Source organism: Tenrec ecaudatus, chromosome 8 (genome assembly GCF_050624435.1).
Source record: "Tenrec ecaudatus isolate mTenEca1 chromosome 8, mTenEca1.hap1, whole genome shotgun sequence".
In the NCBI taxonomy this organism is placed as follows: Eukaryota; Metazoa; Chordata; class Mammalia; order Afrosoricida; family Tenrecidae; genus Tenrec; species Tenrec ecaudatus.
In genome coordinates, this window is record NC_134537.1 from 80,608,210 (window position 1) to 80,631,679 (window position 23,470).

At 44.1% G+C, this 23,470-nt stretch overlaps 1 protein-coding gene across 1 annotated transcript in view; it reads right to left on the reverse strand.

Moving 5' to 3' along the window:
- PRSS55 (serine protease 55) overlaps positions 1-8,597 on the reverse strand; it is a 28,310-nt gene extending 19,713 nt beyond the window's left edge. Inside the window, exons 1-4 of the mRNA XM_075557201.1 lie at positions 8,543-8,597; positions 5,752-5,944; positions 4,213-4,463; positions 2,090-2,232 (exon numbers count right to left, since the gene is read on the reverse strand). Coding sequence (XP_075413316.1) covers positions 2,090-2,232; positions 4,213-4,463; positions 5,752-5,944; positions 8,543-8,597 — 642 coding nt within the window. The remainder of the gene's footprint in view (positions 1-2,089; positions 2,233-4,212; positions 4,464-5,751; positions 5,945-8,542) is intronic.
- Between the last annotated feature and the right edge of the window lie 14,873 nt (positions 8,598-23,470).

Sequence of the window (23,470 nt, forward strand, 5' to 3'; positions counted from 1 at the left end):
GAGGGAGGAAGAAAGGTCAACTTCACAGTGGTGGTAAAAATTCTGGCTCCCCTGTCTTGCTAGACTAGTTTTTCCTAATCTTGCGGAAAGAGAAGGCACGGTTACTTGTGTTTGTTTGTTTTGTCTGTGCCCATCGGCTTTCTGGGTGGGCACCCAGGGCACAGAAAAGGAGCTCCAAGGACTCGTCACTCTGTCGTTCCTCACGTTTCAGGATCTCCAGTCTGTCCACCTCTTTCTCTTCTCTTTCCAAAGTCTCTTTTTGTTTTATAATGCCCAAGGTTATTAAACCATATTTAAAGGAAGGGGTAGAGTGAAAAGTTTCTATTCTATCTTCTCTGGTACCAGAAGGCCCAGATTTCTGTTTTAAAATATTTTAGATTATTCATAATGTGAAGAAAATAAAAGGTTTGGGGGCGGAAAAGGGGAACCAATTACAAGGATATATATTGTGGACTCCTCCCTGGGGGACGGACAACAGAAAAGTGGGTGAAGGGAGACATTGGATAGTGTAAGATATGGCAAAATACTAATTTATAAATTACCAAGGGTTCATGAAGGAGGGGGGAGCGGGTAGGAAGGGGGAAAATGAGGAGCTGATGCCAGGGGCTTACGTGGAGAGCAAACGGTTTGAGAATGATGAGGGTAACAAATGTACAAATGTGCTTTACACAATTGATGTACATATGGATTGTGATAAAATATAAATGATTTAATAAAAAGGAGGAGGAGGAGAAAGAGGAAGAGAAGAAGAAGTAACCATAGCAAAATAGCAGGAATCAGGAATAAATCTTTCCGAAGGAAAAAAAAGGAAATATAAGGTTTCCATAACATTGATATTATCTCTTCTTTGCATCTTCACGGTGTTCTTCAGAACCATGACTTTGCTGGCACCGTGGGGCCATGACCAACTTCTTATTTCAGAGCTGCTTCTCTGCTCTGGTACCACACTACTCAAACCGTCCCCCAGAGCCCCAGTCTCGAGGCCCTCCTATCTGATAGTGTATTAGGGAAAATGACCAATATCTTCACATTATACAATTATGGAGACGACTGTAGCTAAAGACTCTCTTCTCCCATGGGGCGGGGCTTTACATCACTTTACAGAATGTATAAAACCTTAGAGAACGATGCATTTGCACTTGTCGCTTCCCACCCGTGATAAGACAGACTCACTTCCCACACCAGGAGGAGGGACCTCCCTTCCAGCTGGTGCAAAGTGGACTCACCATGGTGGTCCCTCTAAGACACATCGCATCTTTGAGTTTTAAAGGCCAACCCCACAGTTTATCTTTGGAATCAGAGGAAGATAATCGCTAAGGTGCTTATTATTATTATTATTATCTTAGTCATTAATGAAAAAATATTTCTCTTCTTAAAGTTATATGTTCATCTGATTAGACAGAAGATAAAACCCAAGACTGTTTAGTTCAAGAAGACCCAATTGCATTGCCGAGATATTGAAAAAGCCACAGTGCTGCAGTGATTAAACACTTGGCTCTAACTGAAAGGTCAGTAGTTCAAATCTACCAGCTACTACTTGGGAGAAAGATGTAGCTGTCTGTTCCCATAAAGAGTATAGCCTTGGAGACCTGTAGGGCAGCTCTGTCCTCCAGACCTGTAGGTCACTGTAATATATTAAGGCTACCCATTTTTTCACTGTCTGCTCAGAATACTGTGGACTCTTGTAAAGGAAAAGCCTTATTTCATTCATGGATGTGTTCCTGGGGCCTATTAAACAAAGATTTCTAAATTAATGAATTAACACGGCCCATTGCATGGCCCTCTAATTGTCCTGGACTCTCTGTGGTTTTAGAATTCCAAGGAGTGAATATAAGCCTAGGGTCCCCGTGTATCTAGCCTGCCTGGAGAAGACCAGACATGTTTGCTCAGGGGTGCTGTGCTCCAAGGATGCTCTGCAAGTGATGGGTATCCAAAGGCTCTGCATCCTTATCCCACCACCCTGGTCCAAGGCTCCAGTTCCTGTCCCAAGCCCTTCATGAATCCTAGCAGAACTAGGACCCCCGTGCACGTGCCCTGATGGCCGATGGAGAGGAGGCCTGGCAGGTGAGGGAGGGCGCCCTCTGCTTACCTGGCAGGCATCGTAGCTTTCATTCTTGTACCCAGCACACAGCATATTTTTGGTAAGCTTTGGAAATATCTGTGAACACCTTTCCCAGGCTATGATGGCCATTGGGGCTTTCATCATGTCCGTTGTCAAAGAGTTTTTGTTATCTGGCCAGCGGAGAAAGCACATTCGAAACGCCATCATTCAGCAGTACCCCACAGAAACACAACAAAAGATAAACACCCAGTGCTATCTAGTGGGCTCCATTCTGACTCAGCAGGTCCCAGGGTCAGAAATACAACCGAGTCTCCTCTGACCCTACCTATGCCTCTCCACGCCTCCGCCTGCTACCCGGCCGACCTTTCAGCCGTTCCGTCTCTTCCAGAGTCCCTTACTTCTATGCACAGACTCCCCCCCAGGCCCCCCGATAACGTCCCTTGCTTACATTATCCTTCTCACTCAAAAGCTTATTCCTACTTCCAAGACAACTTTCTGATTGGCTTTAACCAGCTCTACTGACTTCCCTGCTCTCCAGAACTGCCTATTGAGCATTTCTAAGAACAATTCTGCCTTTTCATGTTTATTTGCCTAATGCCACCTGCTACTATAAAAGGGGGCACCCCCAAAAATCAATGCCAACTTGGGGTTGTTGTTTTTTTATGTCTAGAGGATAGTGAATTTGGGGTTAATTCTCCCTGGTCAGACTGTTTTCTATTTAGAGGTTCTGAAAAGATTGTGTAACAGTGTGCAACAAAAGCCCGATTTGTGGCAGACGGGATTGGTTCTGCCACCACGACAATGCAGCTGCTCACAAAGCCAGTTTTTGGCAACAAAGTATTCCTGTCATGCCCCCTGCACCTGACCTTGTTCTATGCCACTTCTTTTCGTTTCTGTGAATGAAGAGGGACAGGAAAGGACAGTGATTTGATGATGTGGAAGAGGTGAAGAAAATCATGAGGGAGTCACTGTCAGTCATCCAAGCAGATGAGTTTGAAAAATGCTTCCAAGAATGGAATCACAGATTTGACCAATGTATTAAGTGTAATGGAGTGTACTTTGAAGGTGATCAGGATGTTTTGTAAAAGAAAAAATTTAAACACATAGCTTTGAAAAAAAATTTCATTTGGGGGAGGGTACCCCTTCATATGTAGATGGCCCTGCCCTCACAGAAAGCCTCTGAAAGTTGGTTTTTTTAACAGCAGGAGGGGGAAAAATGTGGGGAAAAAAATCAGGACCACTAGAAAAAGTGAGTTGGTTAAAAGTCTTGGAAGGGATTTTGTCTTGGGTCTTTTCTGGGCTTTGCCCTATCTCATTTACTCTGAATGCAAAGACCTCACAATTCTTCTTAGTAAATATTTTCCTCTTTCAGAATCTTCCCTGCCCATTACTCACTCCACTTCTAACTTTTAAGTAGTGCCAACAGGCCAGAGTCAGTGTTCCAGCCCTTTCCGTCTGACTGTAAACCCTTGAACTCCCACCTGGAGGAGGCTGCAGCTTGTGATCACACATCTCTAATGTCCAAGTCTGGTTCAGGCTCACAACATTGTGATGCTTTCCCTCTACCCTGGCCAACCTTTTTGCGGTGGGTTTTGTCCAGTTAGCCAACTGGACAGTAAAGCTGGGCCTTTGTCACACCTTTTAGTTCTAAAATGCTTTCCAGTTTAGCCAACTCACAAGCAACAACAGATTCATTTCTAAGAACTCTGGAGGTTACCTTCCACCAGGCTAGACAGTGAAACATCAGTGTGTGGATCGAGGGAGATGGTACAGAAGGGAGAGGAGAAGGGGCCGCTGGCAAACTGGAGTGTGTACTGCCGACAGATAGTCCATTTCAAGTATGTAAATAACACACTCGGTACTGACGGAATCAAACCACGGCTGGGAACTGGATCTGACCTGGTATCTCAGGGTGCAGCCTTTGAAAGATGTTCCTTTGCAGCTTGGACGAGGATGAGATTGGGCCTTTGTGAACTTGTACTGTGCGGGGGATTGCTGACACAAAGCCCCTTTCCCCTCCCTCCTTCCGCACGTCTCTCTTCTTTGAGTCACTCCCCCACCCCCACTTCCCCTTTGGATCTTAAGGTGCATCCTCAGCCACCAATATTCCCACCTTTTGTACCTCTCGAGAAGTACTGAGGGTCACATACCAGTAACAGTCTGTCCCCATCCTGCCACCCAGCATTCATGCCAGGTGGAGGGGCTGGGGTGCTTGGGTAAGCAAATGGGTATTTCCTGGTCATTGAAGCTGATGGGTGAGTTCACCATTAGCAGTGCGATATCATTGTCCATCTTGTCCTTTTGAAAATCTTTGTGAAGAATTATTTTGGTGACCTTCTTGATGTCTTTAGATGAACTGATTAAGTCGTTGGTCCCCGCCACAATACTCAGATCTTCTGGTCTGGGGCCATAGAAGCAAAGAGAGGAAGCGGGAGGAAAAAGAAAGTCACAAAGTGGGGACCCATTGCATTTCCGGAAGAATCTAAATCCCATGTAGTTCTAAGGGGCTCTGGGACAGACCGAATGGTAGCTGTCACTCAGAAGATGTGAGAATCTGAAAGAGGTCACGGAGGGCACAGTAGTGCAGCAAACACCAGCTCTTCTCCTGTTCCATCTTGGATCCCAGAGATATGAAGGGAGACTCTGAGGTAATAAAGGAAGGGTTCCTTTATTTGGGGACAGTTTGAAGGGTTCACAAAAGACCTCTTGGTGCAGACCAAATTAGCTTTCAAATACATATTGGTACAGCTACTTTATTCAATTGGTTTATCAACAAGTTCGTGCCCCGGGAACACCAGCTAACCTAGACCTGTCATTGATCAAGCAGAAAGGGTCGTCAGTAAAGAGGTCAAGTGCAAGCCACGCCTCCAGACCAAATGGCCAGGGACTGTCCAACAGCCGATTCTTCAGTATTCGATAGGAGGAGAGCATACAGGCCTTCTTGGTGATATGATGATGAAACGCTGTCCCAAGAGTTTTAAAATGAACTCTCCAGATTCTTTTCAGTGTTTCTCAAGGGGTGCAGTGGAAAGCAGGATCTCTGGATCCATAATTTAAATCCTGTCTATTCCTACGACCCATCGGTTGGGGGTGAGGGACTCAACCTGTTTGGATCTCAGGTTTCTTATCGACATTCTACCAACCGGAGAGGGTCATTGTAAGGTTATTACAGGAGTGAATGTAGGCAAATATTCTTAGCAGAGTCCCTGGCACGTGGTTAGTAATCAGTACATGCTAAATTGTCCAATAATCTTCTAGAGTACAGAGAACACGCTACAAGAAGCAAGGATGGAGTCTAGTTAGTTTCCTGAGATGACCTGGGAAAGCAGGCTTTCAGAAGTAGGATCATTCTCTACTAGAGGAACGTGTACCGCCTAGGAGAGTCTGACGGACCACGCCTTTTGTCTTTACCAAGCAACAGGTATTTCTGGTGAGGACAGTGTGTAACCTCAGGAAAGCCATTGTGGCTGGCTCTAAGCACCAACGAGAATGGCACAGCAGAATATGCAGCCCCAAATTTATTGGTTGCCCCATCTTCAGGGCATGACTGGATGGAGTCACCAGAATTTCATGTTGGACTCAGGACTGGGCAACCTTACATTATCCTCAGCCAGTAGGTCTGGTTAGTTTGGTTAGCAGCTGGATGGACAAGGGAAGACTTAAATAAGGGTGTGCTCTTGGGTACTTACGATAGTTGGTCAAATTGAAAGCAATGAGCAGCAGTTAGAATCCACCACGGGTTCAGGATTGTACCACCACAGAAATGTTCATGTTCTGACTGAATACTCACCAGCCACGGGAACTCACCAAACCCAGCCTCTACCCCATTTATGATCCTGGAATACTGGGCACCTCCCTCAAAACCTGGCCTCTCACCACACGCTGTCAGAAAAGGAAATGGAAAGGATTAATCCCTGATCCTGCCAAAGACTGGCAGACAATTTCATCTGAACTCTCTGGGGTATTCGAAGGGGAAATATTCACCCTTTTGTGATGATCTACTACTACAAGATCGACCAGTACTACTAACTAGCACTACCACCATCAGATTTGGGAAGAGGCGGCTTGTAACTATTACATAGATGAGGAAATCCAGTGAGGTGTCCTTGGTAGGCTGAGAGAGCCGACAGATGCTTTATTTTTGCTCCACAAGGCTCAGAATGTGAACCACAAGTATTAACTCTGTCACTTTCTAGCATTGCGATCCCAGGAGAATTCCTTGATTCAATTATGTCATCTCTAATCCAAGAGAACTCCTGGGAGAATCTTTGTCCAAGGTCAGTCCCAGTGTGAGGCAGATGAATGTCATCAACTTTAATGGTAGCACATCCCAAACCACCTGGCTGTTATGACTACATAATTTAAGGTGCATCCATATGCTGGACCATTATTTATCCATGAAAATTATACATCTGAGGAGTTTTTCAATGATGTGAGAAAATGTTAATGATATAATAGTGAAAAAATATGCCAAAATACTATGGGTGCTTCTGGCCTCTGTCAGAAGATCCTGGGGTATCCTCTTTCTTTGAAATATAGAGCAGTGTGGCTGATGAAACCTACCGTAGGCCCCCAGGTTGACAACCTAAGCCCAAATCTTGGCTAGGATGCTTATGTGCTGCATGAATCTGGAAAAACTATAGACTCTGTCTTATCCTCAGCTTTTTTTTATTTCTACAAAGAGCATAAAATCATATTTACTTGAAGTTAGACTTACATGTGATAATAAATGTGCAAAGAGCCTAATATTATAACGACGAGGCTCAAAGTAAATCCTCACGCCCTATTGCTGGTTGTGGGTGCCTTTGGATCACTTGGGATTCAATGCAACCCCTTGTATAAGAATGAGACACTTCCTGGTCCTGGGGCATCCTCACAGTTGTTCTTAGGTTTGAGCTCATTGCTTTGGCCACTGGCCACGGTGTCACTTTACCTCATCAAGGATCAAGTCACCCTGGCTATCAGAATTCTTAATATTCATTGGAACCAATATCAATGTCCCTGTGAGACTGGCAGTGAGGGCCATTTCCCCCTCCCCCCTTTTTTTCCAGGCTAAGAACAACCTGGTAGAGCAGAGGTTAAAATCTTTGATTGATAACTGAAAGGTTGGTGGTTCAATCCCAGCAGCCACTTTCACCAGGGGAGAAAGCCGAGGCATTCTATTTCCATTAAAATTACAGCCTTGTCAAGCCTAGGGGGTAAATGCTATCCTTCTTCCCTATAGCGTTTATCTGAGTGGAGATCCACTCAACAGTAATGGGTTTGGCTTCTGGAAGAACAGTCTACGAAACCAGTGTGGAATCTTGTGGTCATTTAAAGACGGAGCATAAAATCTCTTTGGACAATGGCTGAGGCGGTGTAAAAAATAGGCAAGATGTCATTTGGACAGCCCTTTGTTTTAGGCCTCTGATTGGACACCATTGCAGAGGGGCACCTGTTCTGCTGAGTCTCTCCCCACACTCCACACCAGCTCCCCCCCACCAAACAAATCCAAGGCCACGTTAAAAAAGGCAAACTGAATGACTGCCCTGGTGATGTAGTAGTACACGTTGGCCGGTGTAACCAGTGGTCGGCAGTTCAAAACCACCAGCAGCTCCACAGGAGAAAGACTGGGCTTTCTACTCCAGTAAACAGTTATAGTCTCAAAAACCCACAGGGGGTCGAGATGAGGCAGCATTGATTCAGTGGCAGTGGGTAATCTAGCAGCAGTGATTTCATACAAGAAACAACGTGCAAGGGAGGGAAACAAGGACTTTCAAGTCAGATCTGGTACCAGTTCTAGTTCTGCTCTTTCCAGGTCACTGTACAGCTCAAGGTTCCTCATCCAGAAAGTGGGACGAACCAAGAAACCCTACAGTGATGTTCTGAGCATTAAAGGTGTCAAAACACTTGGCCCACAAAAGCTGCTAAACCTCTCAGCTTCCTTCCAGCCTCAGGCTCCTCCTTGAGAAGAGAAATGGCACATCAAAGCTGCAAGGAAGTGCTTGATAAAGAAGAGAAGCCGTGTTCTACAGCGTGCAGGCCCAGGCGGATGTGCTGAGCTGCACTTGGGCTCCTCAAGAGCAGCTTTGCCAGGATGCCCACCGTCCATACTCTTCCCTTTCAATCAGCAGATGGCTGCTCAGCCCATTGTGGACATAGGTTTCTGAGCACCTTGTTATTCCTTCAGGGATGAGGTCTCAGGTTTCAACAAGCACATTTAAAGTCAAACAGGTCCAATTTTGAATTAGAGACTGGGGGGGAGGGCACAGTTTTAAGGGGAAGTGTGTGGAAGAGCATAAAGCTACTCTTCTTGTTCTCTTGTGCGTCGTGTTTTCCACAGTAGCTAGAGAATGAATGAGCTAACTAACACACTCTTTGTCTCCCTTCTGGTTCATATGTGTGACCCTGCCTAGGAGGGAGGGAAAAGGGAAGGACAGTTGTCATGCTCAGCCCCCACTGATCGAGCTGCTCTGGTCACTGGGAAAGGAGTCCACCTACCGAGATGGACGCTCTTGGCTTCTGCCATGAGCAGCAGAACGGATAACAGGAGCATGGCATTTGATTCTGCTCATGGGCTTCCCAGGAGGTGATGGGGGCCAGGCTGGAGGACGTGGCTCCGACCAAGACTTTCTTTTTATAAGCAGCTCCTGGTGATGTCACAAAGGGCTGGGGCTTGCGAACTCAGACTGAGGTCACACAGATGGGCTTGCCTTCCACTTTGTTTCTAGCATGGTCACATAAGTGGACTGCCCGTGAAGTCGTTCTTCTCAGCAGAACTTCTTCCCTTCCGATGGCTTCACGGAGCCCTCCGGGGACACTTCCTTTGGGACCCCATCAAAGACCGTGTTATCCTTTCTTAAGGCCTCCACTTCCCAGGAGTCTTTCTGGCTTCCTCCAGCCTTCCTGAATCTTGCTCCTGGCTTATTCCCCAGGAAGCATGTCTACATGAGCATGTAGCTCCCTAGGTTCCCTGGATGTCATACATGACTTGTAATAGGCTATTGTTGTCAGGTGTCTGTGCCGCTGGCTGCTAACCCAGAAGTCGGCAGTTTGAACTCACCCACACAGCAGCAGCACTGAAGGAAGGGGTGGCGATCCACTGCTGTGAGGTTGTAGTTAAAGACAGAGCAGCTCTACTCTGAAACCCAGAATTGGCGAGGTGGCAACGGATCTAACGCATCAGAGGATGTCTTTATATTATCTCGATTGCTGGCCTGGAACTCATCCTGGGGGTGGTAAATAACTGTGTGTGAAAAAAAAATACATGGATACATTTTGGTAGTTGAAAGTAAAACAGTCACAGCCTAGTTTTGGTTTGGGGCACTGCGACTTGAGGCAGGCTCTGTACTTGACCCTGAGAGAAATGTACAATTGGTGGGGTGGCAAGGGGGAGTTATTATGCATGAAATTCTGCCCCCACAAAATAAATGTTGTAATTATTAAAATCACTAGACTTTATCTGTAATCCCACTTGGGAATAAAATTGTCTTTTTACGTGAATGAGACCACATCAGTAATAGGGTGAATCTCAAATCAATAGTTTTTGAGATGTAATAAAGGCTGGTTAGGCACCAAGAAGGTCAGCACGGGGGGCAGAGGGGGAGGTGTCCATGCCACGGGAAGACCACCAAGGGCTTGAGCAACAGAAGTAGGGAAGAGATGAGAAGTTTTCCCCCCGTCAAGAGAGAAGCAGGTCCCCTGTAACCAGCACCTTGACTCTGAGTTGTAGTTTCCTAAACTATAGGGTCCCTTGAGGGGGATGGGTGCCAGCCCCCCCCCCCCTAATCACGGGTTCGATAGGAACAATGGTACGGTTGAGATACATAAATAATACATTAAAGTCCTAGAGAGCTTGAGAGATAAAAGAGATTGAAATAATGGAGTCAGACACATTTCATAGTAGCATGCTCACCTCAGCCCCGCTTGGTGGTCCACGTGGAGAGAGGGAGGGGAAGGAGGACAAGGGGAAAGGGAACAGGGGATCGAGGACAAGAGAGAGAGAGGGAGCAGATGAGAGGTCAAGGGAGGAGCCAAGCGAGAGCTCTCTATTGCTAACCCAGGCCTATATCCCTGTGCGGGGAGTGCAAGCCCACTGATTACAGGTAAAGACATGCGTCACAGGAAGGGCTTGCACTAGAGCAGGGGGCCTCAAGCATTTTAAACAGGGCCAGTTCACTGTCCCTCGGACCCATTGGAGGGTCAGACTATAGTTTAAAAGAAAACTATGAACAAATTCCTATGCACACTGCACATATCTTATTTTGAAGTTAAAAAACAAATGGGACAAAAACACCCGGCAGACCAGGTAAATGTCCTCGGTGGGCCACGTGTGGCCTGTGGGCCACAGTTTGGGGATGCCTGCACTATAGGTTATACAGTAATGGGAGGGGGGTGATCTAGGGGTATCCACCTAATAGGAAGGGGAGGTATTGAGGATATACATGTGATAAGATGGGCGGATCCTAGATTCAGGATGGCAGCCTAACTTTGAATGTCAGCCTATCTGAGTTGGTTGGGTGAGTCTCTGACTCACCATAGAAACCATTATCAGTATGGTGTCAAATTCCACCTCCAGGCACTAAATCAATACTGACTGTAAGTCTTTAGGGAGAAGTAGCCCATTGCCTTTAGCAGCAGGGAGCAGGCCCTACCATTCCAGATAGTTGTTTGGCAACTGAAGGCCTTTAGGGAGGTAACTTGACCATCATTTACCATTAGCTGCAAGCAGTGTCCTAAGTCTAACATATGTGGGGGAGACAACTTGGGAGAAATCTTTCTGTTCCCCACAGTCGCTTGAGTCAGAATGGACTCAATGGTAGTTGGTAAACTGTAAGCACATAAATTAGTTAGTGACAGCCACCCCTTGGTGGTCTTTCTGCGACAGTAGCAATAGATAACGAAGAGCCAGGAGCAGGGGTGATCAGAGGGGGAAGAGTAGGAAGATGAGAAACTGATCATCTGAGTGGGAGGATGGAGGTTAAGGAAATGGAGACCCTGATGGGATGTCTGGGACTGCCCTCAGGGTGCTTTTTAAAGCATTTGATAAGATATAGGATCAAGGAAAAGGAAATGAAGGCGCAGATAACACACATTAGAGATGAAGAGAGTAACACCATTACAGAACCAAGTTAAATTAAAAAGCTAACAACAAAAGACTATCTGGAAACACATTCTCTACTGAAACACATTCGAAAGTCTGGATGTGATGGACAAATTTTTAGAAATACGCCATCCACCTAAATTAACACAGACGGACATACAAACCCATCACAACAAAAGAATGGGATCAGGTCATGAAAAAAAACTTCCAACTAAAAAAAGCCCAGGACCAGATGGTTTCAAAAGGGAATTCTACAGCGAATTCAGAGAAGCTGCCACCAATCCTACGCAGATTCCACCCCCATAGTCTGTACCCTGCTCACATCATCGTGCCGGCTCCTCTGAGCAATCAGCTTCTCCTCATTGTATATCGAGTGTCCTCTGACCCAAAGGACCAGCACCATCTCAGACAATGTGCTGTTTCCATTCACTAGGTTCTCAGGACCTGATCATGTTTCCAGGCTCTGTGGATCTTTTCAGTGGGTACTTCTGCTGAAGCAGGGCAGCCGAGTTGGGTGTCCCTGGTAGTATTTAAAATACCAGTGATAAAGCTTCCAGCATCACAACACACAAGTCACTACAGTTTGACAATCTGGCAGCCAAGTGGTGGGTCGCAACCTTAGGTATAAAAAGCAATGCCCGGTCCAGTGCCATTTCACAATCATGTGCATGCTCAAGCTCCTTGTTACAGTCACTGTCACTCTGTCAAGCCATCTTGTTAAGGCTCTTCCCTGTTTCCACTGACTCTGCTTTAATGAGCATGATGTCCTTCTCCAAGGATTGGTCCCTCCTGATAACATGTCCAAAGTGAGACTTTGCTCCACTCCGCTCACTTCTAGGAGTTCTGCCTAGCTGTTAGGCTGGGTTCTTTAGAGAAGCAAAACGAGGGAAGCTTATACAGGTATGGAAAGAAAAACTTTATGTCAAGAAAAAAAAATGTCTCACAAAGTGGTAGGCGTGGATAAGCCCAGTCCATCTCCAGTCTCTGGAGGCTCTTCCTAAGCCATGCAACCTCTGGGGCCAATGCACCAGAGAGCAGGAGAAGGAAGCAGGAAAGCCACTTGCTGGTGCGCATCAGACCAGACACTGGTTAGCAGAGCCAAGAGAAACCAAGGGCTGCCGCCGCTGAGGGCTCCCATGGTTGGCAGGCAGTTGCTCTCAGGGTCAGTAGGCAACATGACTAGCTTCCAGTGCAATAGATGCAATAGATGTGGCTCAAAGCCAACAGGAAGAAAGACGGAAGAAAGACGTGCTGCACTGCTCTCGGTGTTTACAGCAAGTAGGCCATAGCCTAGAGGAGTTGTCCCCAGGGCTGTGGCCTGAGGCAACTCACGAAGACAACGCTTAATGACTGAATGAATGTGCAAAGACCTAATGTTAGAAAACCAAAACGGACGCTGTGATAGCGTTTTTGTGGACCAACATGGCACCTGTAAGAAGATGTGGGTGGAATTTAGCCTGTCAACTGATCACAGCTTGATGACCCGCTTTGGAGGTGCAGCCAATGTAAATGGCTCTCTGCAGCCAGCCTCCCTCTCTCCCTGATGGCCAGACCAGTGTGCTTCCTGATCTAGCTGCTCTGACTCAACAAGTGTGCTATGCTACCTGTGGGCTAAGCAGAGCTCTGACCCACCTGGCCAAGTCTGGGGGACCCTGTCGCCGGGCCGTGTTGTTCTATGCCGTGGCACCGCCCCACCTTGTCACATCTGCTACCTGTGGGCCAACTCCGCTGATCTTGCCACCACCCCAGATGTCACACCTCCAGCCAGCTACTTCCCATCACTACACCATCAGGCTTCATCATGATCTGCTTCATTCGCTAAGCTGTGCTACTGGCCTCTCTTAGACCTCACCACTTCATCTTCCTACTGTCTACTTAATTGTGACAATGTGAGTTGGAAGGACCTTCAGTATATTCACTGTCCCACAAAGGTGAGTTGGACTGAGCTCTCAGTACCACTGTGTGTACTAATTTGCTGTTAGATTCCTTTTTGCTAGATAAACTTATCTATCTATCTATCTCTATAGATATAGATAGATATAGATATATCTATAGATAGATAGATATCTACAGATAGATAGAGATATATCGATAGATAGATAGAGATAGATAGATAGATAAGTTTATATAGCAAAAAGGAATCTAACAGCAAATTAGGATGGTGAGGCGGTCTTGTATCACTTGCTGATGAAGATCAAGGATGACAGCCTTCAGGGTGAATTATAATATACTGACAAGAAGACCAAATTCCTCCTAACTGGACCCTTAGGTAACACCATGATACATAGAGAAAAGATTGAAGTTGACCAGGATTTTGTCTTGCTCAGACCACAATCAATGCTCATGGAAGCAGCAGTCAAGAGAACAAAAGGCAAGCTTCATTTGGCAAATCTATTACACAAGATCTCATTAGAGTATTAAAAACCAAAGGTGTTGCTTTGAGGACTAAGGTGCACCTGACCCAAGTTTTGGTATTTTCAATCGTTTCATATGCATGTGAAAATTGAACATTGAACAGGGAAGAATTGATGTATTTGAATCGTGGTGCTGGCAAAGAATATTGAAAGTATTATGGGTGGCTGAAAGGACAAACGAATCTGTCTCGGAAGAAGTATAACCAGAGTGCTCCTTAGAGGCAAGGATGGCAAGAGGTCTTCTCATGTACTTTGGACATGTTGTCAGAATGGGCCAGTCCCTGGAGGTCATCATGCTTGGTAAAATAGAGGGCATATCATAGAAACAAAGGTAGACTCCCAGCCAGATGTAGTGACACAATAGGTGCAAAAATGGGCTAAACCATAATAATCTTGAGGTTGGTACAGAACCGTATCATATTTTGTTCTGTTGGACATAGGGTTACTATGAATTGGAATGGACTTGAAGGCACCTTTCAACAACAACAATGTTATTTTTTGTTTCTTTGGTTTTTGTATTTCTGCCTTTTGTTCGTTTTTATTTTGTTGTTCTTGTTGGATATTGTTTTCATAATAATATGACTGTCAAAGGAAACCACATAACCTGTGGACAAGCAGATGGATTCTAAGCCCATTTAATTCTAGCCTCAATCCAAGAACAGTCAGCTTTTATAACATGGCGCTGCTCAATACTCACCTTCATGAAGGGATGACTGAAGATAAGGGTGCTACAGCAAACAATGGTGAAGGAAGCAGGTGGTGCCTGGCTATCAATTGGAATAGGGCCTGGGGTCTTAAAGGCTTGTACTCAAACAAGAAGCTATCTAAGTGAGCTGTCAACTAAGTCCACATCTAAGAAACACACTAGCCTGTGTGATCCAAAAATGACAATAACAAAATCCAAATATGATGAAGGAAAAGCATCAGAGCTTAAATTGTGAACACCTAATTTGTAAAGGGCCGTGGAGGAGAGTGGAAGCCCAAATCCATCGAGAGTATTCAGATTTAGCCTCTGGCAGCTCCTCTCTAGCAACAGGTGAGGGCCTCGAATAGCTTTGCTATCATACAGAGATTATCATAAACTTGATTATGGTGGATGGAATTATAGTATAATATGATACTTTGTCAGTTGACTTCTCTCTTGACCCAACCTGAATTTGATCTAGGCTCAATATTTCTCCCTTTTTTCATGACAAAAATTTCTTCTCTGGCTTTTAAAATATTAATAGTTATCTTTAATTTTATCTTTATATTATTATTTCCTTCTTGTCATTTGGCTTTGTTTTTGCTTTTGTTTCTGTTGGGATTCCAAGTTTGTGAAGCACAGGAGTGAAAGTATAGAGACAATAACTGATGCAATGGTTTATCAGGGACATGGGGTGTGGTGGGGAGCAAACAATGAATGCAGAGAGGGGAGAGAGCATTAGAAGTAATTGTGATAATATATATACAACTCTTTAAAAAAATCAATTCAACCATGGATGTATATTATATGTGAATACTATATTAAGAAAACTACTAAAAGAAACCAAACTTTACCCATGGTTACCATGGGTGAAAGAGGAAGAATTTTTGCTTGGGAGGCATTGAGTTTATATTAATGGTGGTGGAATACTTTGCCAAGGTATATGACTAATTCTTGTACAACACAAAGAGTAGAATCAATGGAATTGAATTGTCATTTAGAAATTGTTGAATTGGAGAATGTTTTTTTTGCCCCACTTTATTGCTAACCCGAGAATGTTTTGTTGAGTGAATTTTTACCACAGTTAAAAAAATAATTATATGAATAACAATGAGTCCAAGGGAGAAGAAAATGTTCTAGAATTGATTGTGATAATGATTGTATAACTCTTGTTGATATGATTGAATTATTGAATTGTATGACACGTGAAGTGCCAATACAATTGTTAAAAAAAAGGAAATAAAGAGAAATAATCCGCAACGGGGTTAAAAAAAGTGAAAAGAAACCTATAGACTAATGTCCTAATCTAACACGTGGAGTCTCCGAGACTGCCCATTAACTCCACACTAATAGGGTCTGGTTTGGGCATCATTCTAAGAACTGCAGACATCAGTTAGTAAAAGGAAAACAAGCAAACCCTCGCCTCTTGCCTTCACTGAGGTTACAGTTTATTGATGGACACAGGAAGTCAAAGTTCCTGCTTTTATCAGGTACATCGAGTCCGTTCCCACACACAGAAACCTTATGCCAAAGAGAACGAAGCCTTGCCGGGTTCCGCACCATTCTCACACTCTTTCCTCTGCTTGAAACCATTGTAACCACGGTGTCTGTCCATCTCCTTGAAAACTTCTTCACTGCCCCTGTGCTTTACCAAGCATGATGTCCTTATCCAGGGACTGGCCTCTCCGGATGTGTCCAAACTGTGTAAGATGAAGTCTAGCCACAGGAGTGCTCTGGCTGTTCTTTCAAGAGAGATCAGTCTGTCCTTTTAGCAATCCACAGTGCTTTCAATAGTCTTCTCGAGCCCACAATTCAAATGCATTGATCCTTCTTCAGTCTCCTTTATCCGATGTCAAACTTTCACACGCATATGAGGCAATTGAAAATGCCATGACTTGGGTCAGGCGCACCTTAGTCCTTAAAGTAACATCCTTGACTTTCAACACTCTAAAGAAGTTTTCTTGCAACAGACTTACCCAACACAACTCCATCTTTTGATATCTTGACTGCTGCTTCCATGAGCATTAATTTTGGATCTGAGCAAAATAAAATCCTTGACAACTTCAACTTTTTCTCTATTTATTATGATGTTACCTATTGGTCCAGTTGTGAAGATTTGATTCTTTTGCACATGGGTCTGGTTCTTTCTTACATTGAGTTGTGGTCCATACTGAAGGGTGCCATCCTTGACCTTCATCAGCATGTGTTTCAAGTCCTCCTTACTTTCAGCAAGTTGGCATCATCTACATATCACAGGTTATTAATAAATCTTCCTACAATCCTGATGCTGCACTCTTCTTCATATAAGACATTTTCTCTGATTATTTGCTCAGTGTATAGATTACGTGTGGTGAGAGGATGCAAATCAGGAACATCTTTCCTGATCTTAAACCACGCAGTATTCCCTTGTTTTGCTTGCACTCCTGTCTTGATTCATGACCAGAGTGACGTGTTCTTGAATCCCTATTCTTAAGGCCATTCATAGTTGCTATGATCCATACAGTCGAATGCCTTCATATTGTCAATAAAACACAAGAAAACATCTTTCTGGTATTCTCTGCTTTCAGTTAAGATCCGTCTGACATCAGCAATGACGTCCCTTGTTCCTCACCCTCTTCTGAACTGGCCTGGATTTCGGGCCGCTCCCTATCAGTGTTCTGCTGCAACCATTGTTGAATGATCTTCTGCAAAAGTGTTACTTGCGTGTGATATTAATGATATTGTCCTATAGTTTGAGCATGCTGTTGAGTTACCTTCCTTTGGAATGGGTACGAAGATGGACCTCTTCCTGTCAGTTGGCCAAATACCTGTCTTCCAAATTTCCTGGCAGAGATGAATGAGTGCTTCCAGTGCTTCATCAGCTTGTTAAAACATTTCCTTTGGTATTCCAGCAATTCATGCGGCTTTATTTTCGGTTAACATTTTCCAAGCAACTTGAACTTCCTTCAGCACCGTTGCCAGCTCCTGAAATGGCGGAATGTTGACTTGTTCTTTTGGGGACAGTCACCCTGTGTGTTCTTTCCATCTTCTTTTGATGGTCCCTGCATTATCCCGTATTTCGCTCATAAAAATCTTTCAATATTGGAACTTGAGGCTGACATTTTTTTTCTCGAGTTTTTTCCGTTTCAGATATGTTGAGCGTGTTCTTCCTATTTACTTTTCTTATTCTAGACCTTTGTACATTATACTATTTAGCTTTGCCTTCTCACAATGCCCTTTGAAGTTTGGCCTGTGACTTCATCCTTTCTTACATTAGCTTTAGCTATTCTATGATTAACAGCAAGTTTCAGAGTATCTTTTGACATCCAGTTTGATCTTTTCTTTCCTTCCTGTCTTTTAGTGACCTTTTGCTTTCTTCATGAATGATGTCTTCCTCCCACAGCTCATCAGGTCTTCGAACATTAATGTTCAATGTGTCAAATCTGTTCTTGAGATGTCCTTGAAAATCAGTGGGATATATTCAAGGTCATATTTTGACTGTTATGTATTTGTTTTAATTTTCTAAGCTTCAGCCTGAACTTACATATGTGCAATGGATGGTCTGTTCCACAGTCAGCCCCTGGCCTGGTTTTAGCTGCTGACGTTGAGCCTCTCCATCATCTCTTCCCACAGATGTAGTCAATGTGATTTCTGTGTATTCCATCTGAAGAATGTCTTTTGTATTGTTGAAAACAGGTATTTGCTATGAACAAGTCGTTGATCTTACAAAATTCTATCGTGGATCACCAGCTTCATTTCTACCAAGTACCCTTCCTTCCTCTTTGTTTCCAAATTTTGCATTCCAATAATCAATAATGACAAATCCATCTTGATTGCATGTGTTATCAGTTTCTGAATGAAGTTGATAGAATTCTTCAATGTCTTCAACACTAATTTTTGTGGTTGGTGCATAAACTTGAGCAATAGTTGTATTGACTAGATTTCCTTGAAGGTGGATACATATAATCCTGTCACAGACAGCACTGTGCTTCATGATTGATTTTCCAATGTCTTTAATGACAATGAATACCAGGCCATTTCCCTTGATTGTGTTACTCCTGGCACAGTAAATCATATGATTTTCTGATTCAAAATGGCCAATGCCATTCTGTTTCAGCTCACTAATTCCAGGATATCAATGTCTATATATTCCTCTTATTTAAAATGCCCAATAACATTCCATTTAAGCTTATTAATGCCTAGAATAGCCATCTTTCTATGTTCCAATTCATTTTTGACCACTCCCAATTCTCCCAGATTCATACCTCTCACATTTCAAGTTGTAATAATTAGCAGATTTTTTGCAGTTGTTTCTCCTTACCTTGAGTTGTATGCTATCAACACATGAAGATCCCGAAGTCTCCTCCACCCCAGGCTTGACTTCCCTCAAGTCACCATGGTCGACTCCACCCTGAGAAATCAGTACCTCCTCACTCACATTTCGAGTGCGTCTTGGCCCAACAATGCTCGGTTGGCATTCACTGAGACTTAGATATCTGACAGTGTTTCAAAGGTATGCACCAGGTTTTCCCTGACCCCTTCCTCCAAAGAGGGGAGCAGGGTACTTCTCTGTTGTCTGTTCTCCGTCTGGAAGCGCCGCTGAAACCTATTCACTTTGGGTGACACTGGTGGCATTTGAAATACCCTTGACATAGCTCCCAGCATCACAGCCACACAAAAGGCACCACAGTAGGACAAACTAACAGACAAGTGATGGTCTAAGTCAAGACTGAAGGTATAAATTGTGTCATCTAGTGATAAGTGCTATGGAGAAATAGAGCCAGGAGAGGGTACAAGGAGTAGGGTATGGGAAGAGCTCAGTTACTATTTTCAACAGGATGATGGGGAGAGTCTCACTGACAAGGTGAAACCTGAGAAGAGACTTGAAGGACGAAAGGAGTCTTGCATGTACCTTGGAGCCTTGGAAATATGTCTCAGGTTGTCTATCCTTCTTTTATTCAATCATCTCTACATTCGTTTTTTGAATGGCTAGCACTGTTGTGCAGCACTTGACGGTTGTCTAAAAGATTAGCTGTTCAAACAACTGGCTACACTGAGGGAGGAGGATGTGCCATTTGTTTCTGTAAAGCTCACAGCTTTGGAAATCCTATGGGGCAGTTCAACTTTATCCTACAGGGTTGTTTTGAGTCAGATGATTGACTCAATGGCAATGGGTAACATTGTGGCTGTGAACGAGAGGAGATAAAGTGGAAGCTGGACGTAATTCAAGAAAGAAGGAGGACATGGGGCATTTGCTCCTTTGTTCTGAAAGGATTAAGATAGTGTGCTGACAGCCTGTGCAATAGGAGGGAAGCCTGAAGATGGGGATCATGGAATAATATCAGGTGACTGAGCAAGGGGTGGGAGAGGACTCAGAATGCTGGTAGAAGAAATAGGCTTGACCGGGAAGCACCTCTCCTATTTGGAACAATCTTGTCCTTTGTTTCCCATGATCCTCTGGTATTTATCAGCCTCATTTCGCAGCATCGCCTCCTTGGTGTGAACTGAAAATGCTGAGAATACTCTAGGGCTCCTTCCTGGTTCTTCTCTCCCACCCGCTCTCCTTGACCACACTCAGATAGCCACATAACTTCAATATAGGACTCTCCGGTTGATATTTCTAGCCCCAAACTCTCCCTTGAAATTTTTGTTTTGTTTTGTTTTCCCCCATGAATCTTAAATCTGTGTTTGTTCTTGCTTACTCATCTTATATATCCAGCTGCCCATCAAATGCCTATGTATTTGACCTCTTTCCGGTAAACCAGTTGACACTGAGTCAACACCATCTCATGACAATCCCATGTATATCAGTACTAGGAGAACTATGCAGCTTGTAGTTTTTAATGGCTGATATTTTAGAAGGAGTTCACCAGGCCTTTCTTCTTATGTACCTCTATGTGAGCTCAAATGTTCAACCTTTCTACCACCCAGGGACTCTATTCAATCTCTTCTAGTATCCTTGCTTTCCCCCTAATTCTCTGTACCTCACACTGTTTTCCTGTGTTAGACCAGGTTTGCTGCCTCACACAGCATTCTCTACTTTTTCTTCTAGGTTATAATATTCATTGCAATATTCATGATTAAAGGATTTATTAAGAAAGTTAGCATGTTTCAATGTAAGTGAGACATGCTCAGGATTTAATCGTTCAGCCAGTATATGTTACAAAGTTCTTTCAACACTTCTAATAAATGCCCAAAGGACTTGCCACTCCACTGTAAGCCTCGGCCTGAAGAAATTAACCTTAAGGTCTGTGGGTCAGCAAACCCAACACTCCCAATTAAGTGCCTGGAGGCACCTTACCCCTCAAGCCAGCCTCCTGTCCAAAAGCACTCAGCTTTATCAGCTTTGTGGGCTGGGAAGTCCATTACTCTATCTCATGCTCGGACTTCTGGTTCTGCTGCTGGTTCTCTGATATCACAACTGTCTTCTGGTTTAAAGAGGTTCACTGCACAGGGATCTTGGAGACCAGAGTCTTGGAGACTCTGGGTGTGGACAGTAGTGAAATCCCTCCTCCTGCTTTTCAGAGGGCTCTTTTTCTCCCAGCATGATGGTAATCCATTGGATCCTGTTAACAATTAATCACAGGTTAGGGTCTTCTCCACCCTTATTATCAAGGGAAAGGTCATTTGGTGGGAGCTACAGAGACTTTGGCTATAAAAGCCACATTAAACAATTCACTGCCCCTACCATTATCTTTTATCTGTGTGGTTGCAGACACTTTCTAAATTGTTTTTCTTTTTTCCCTCATTTTACCTGCCCTAAAAAAATCTTCATGTTTCACCCAGAGTAATCTTCTAATGTAAACATGAGTATATGACCTCCTTTAACCCCACCCTGCCTTCTATCCCTACTGTTAAATTCATAATAATGCCCAAGTCTCCTGACAAAGCTTATCAGGATTTTGATGTCTGGTTTCAGAGAATATAAAACCTGCCTACACTGTGGTGAACGATTGTAAAACTCTTCTAGGTGTGATTGAACTATTGAATCTTATGATATGTGAATTATATGGCAATAAAACTGTTCAAAAAAACCTGCATAAAGACCCAAAGTACTTTAATGTCAAATAGACACAGCTAGAATAATTGGCCCTTATAGTTGCTTAGAGTTGGTGTGGGAGAGGACTATGCAGATAACAGAGCTGAAATATCTGACCATTACCTAGCTAAAGCAGATACAGCATTTTGTCATTTAAGAAATATTTACTTAAAATCTATTAGCTAAAAGTTAGTGAATGAATTTAGTAGCAAATTTGGGGGCCAAGCCCAGGTCTTCTCATTCCTGATTCACCTGTCCCTACCCTTAGGGACTACCCAGAAATGGTGGGGTTGGCGGCCCATCTGCCAGTTTGTCACTTGCATGTTGCAGTGATGCTGGAATTTCAAAAGCCGGCAGGGTCACCCACAGTGTACGAGTTTCAGGGAACCATCCAGAATAAGTTAGACTAGGAAGACAGACCTATCAATCAACTTCATAACACTGACCGATGAAAACCCCATGCAATGAAAAACCTACAGCAACGATATTGTCTGTGAACTTCTTAGAAGATGACCCCTTAGGTGGAGAGGCACTCAAAATCCACAGTGCCTGCAACAATGGATCCAAGAGGACCAATACTGTGTAGATGATAGAGGACTAGGTAACACTTTATTCTGTTGAACATGGAATCACCAGCAGCCAGAGAGGACTAGAAAACAACTCATATAACACTAGCGGACACAGAATTAGCACAAGGCATTGAGGAGTGGGTTGTGCAGATACAGGTAAACCAGCCTAATATGTATCCCCTGCTCTCCAACTAACTCCAGGGTTTACTATGATGTCACCCGGGACCAGCTCTGCCCTGCATTTGTGATGGCTGTAATTGAAGTAACTGTAGCTGGCCTTAGATCAGATTTGGCTAGGAGGGAAAGGTTGGACAACTCTGGACCAGAATGAAGCCATCATGCTCCATCTTCTAATTCCACTGCTCATGGGACTCACGGGACATGCCAAAGAAGATTCAGGTGTGTGCCAGGATGGCCCAGGGCAGAGGTTAGGGAAAGGCCTGAAACCTCTCATTCAGCTTCCACAGAGCTGATTTGGAGTCCCGAGGGATGCTGAGCTAGAGGACAAGGTTCAGGAGACAAATATAAATGAATCTAAGAGATCACCATTGATAATCAAAGTGGGTATAGTGAGCTCAGCAAAAATGCCATTTAAAGTGATCGCCCTGGGGTCTAAACCCATTGGTCTGGAAGAACAGGAGAATTGGAGTCAGAAGAGACAATGAAGAGCGAACAGGCAAAATTCTGTTAAGCACAGTGTAGTGTGATGGTCAATGTCTGTGATTTTAGAACCATGCATTTTGACTTCAAATCCTTGTTTTAGTATTTAATACCACTGTGGTCATGAAGAAGTTACTCTACCTCTCTGTTCCTCTGCTATTTCCCCTGTGAAATGGGATAATAATAGTAGAACCAGTAAGAAATAAAGTTGACTTGCATAATAAAGTGGTTAAGTGGTTGGTTGCTAAGCAACAGGTTGGTGATGCCAACCCACCAGCAGATCCATGGGAGAAAGCCCTCGGGATTCGCTCCTATAAAGGTTATTGTTGTGTTCCTGTTGAGTTAATCCCAACTCAGGGCAACCCTGTAGGACAGAAGAGAACGCCCTGCATCGGGTTTCCTAGGCTGTAATCTTTTCTAGAGTAGATCTCCACATCGTTGCTGGGAGGGCTCAAAGTCCTGATGTCTTCAGTCAGCAGCCGAGTGCTTAACCCGGGTGCCACCACAGCGCCCTCTGTGCAGAGTATCTTCTGCACCGCCCTGTGGAGCAGCTCTGCTCTGCTAGATGGGGTTGCTAGGAGTCAAAATGGATGGGACATCACCTAACAACAAGCCTGTATAAAGAACTTAGAGCCGTGTCAAGTTCATAATATGTATTCGCTATTATTGTAATGCACTAGTCTTTAAGCTCCTAAAGGGTGGGGACAAACCAAAGGGGAAAAAACAAAACAAACTCACTGCCAAGGAGTCAATGCCAATTCAATGTGACCCCATTGGATAGGGTAGAACTGCCGCTGTGAGTTTCCAAGATGGTCTCAGTCCAATATGAAACCACTAGGCCACCAGGGCTCCTTGAAAGGTGGGGACATTAAGCCTGACTTAATGGGTCACCCACATGAGCTAGTAATGAGAAGATCTAGACTTGAGCTCCAAATATGTTATTAAAGGTAATACACTGACTTATAGCTAATAGTAATTGA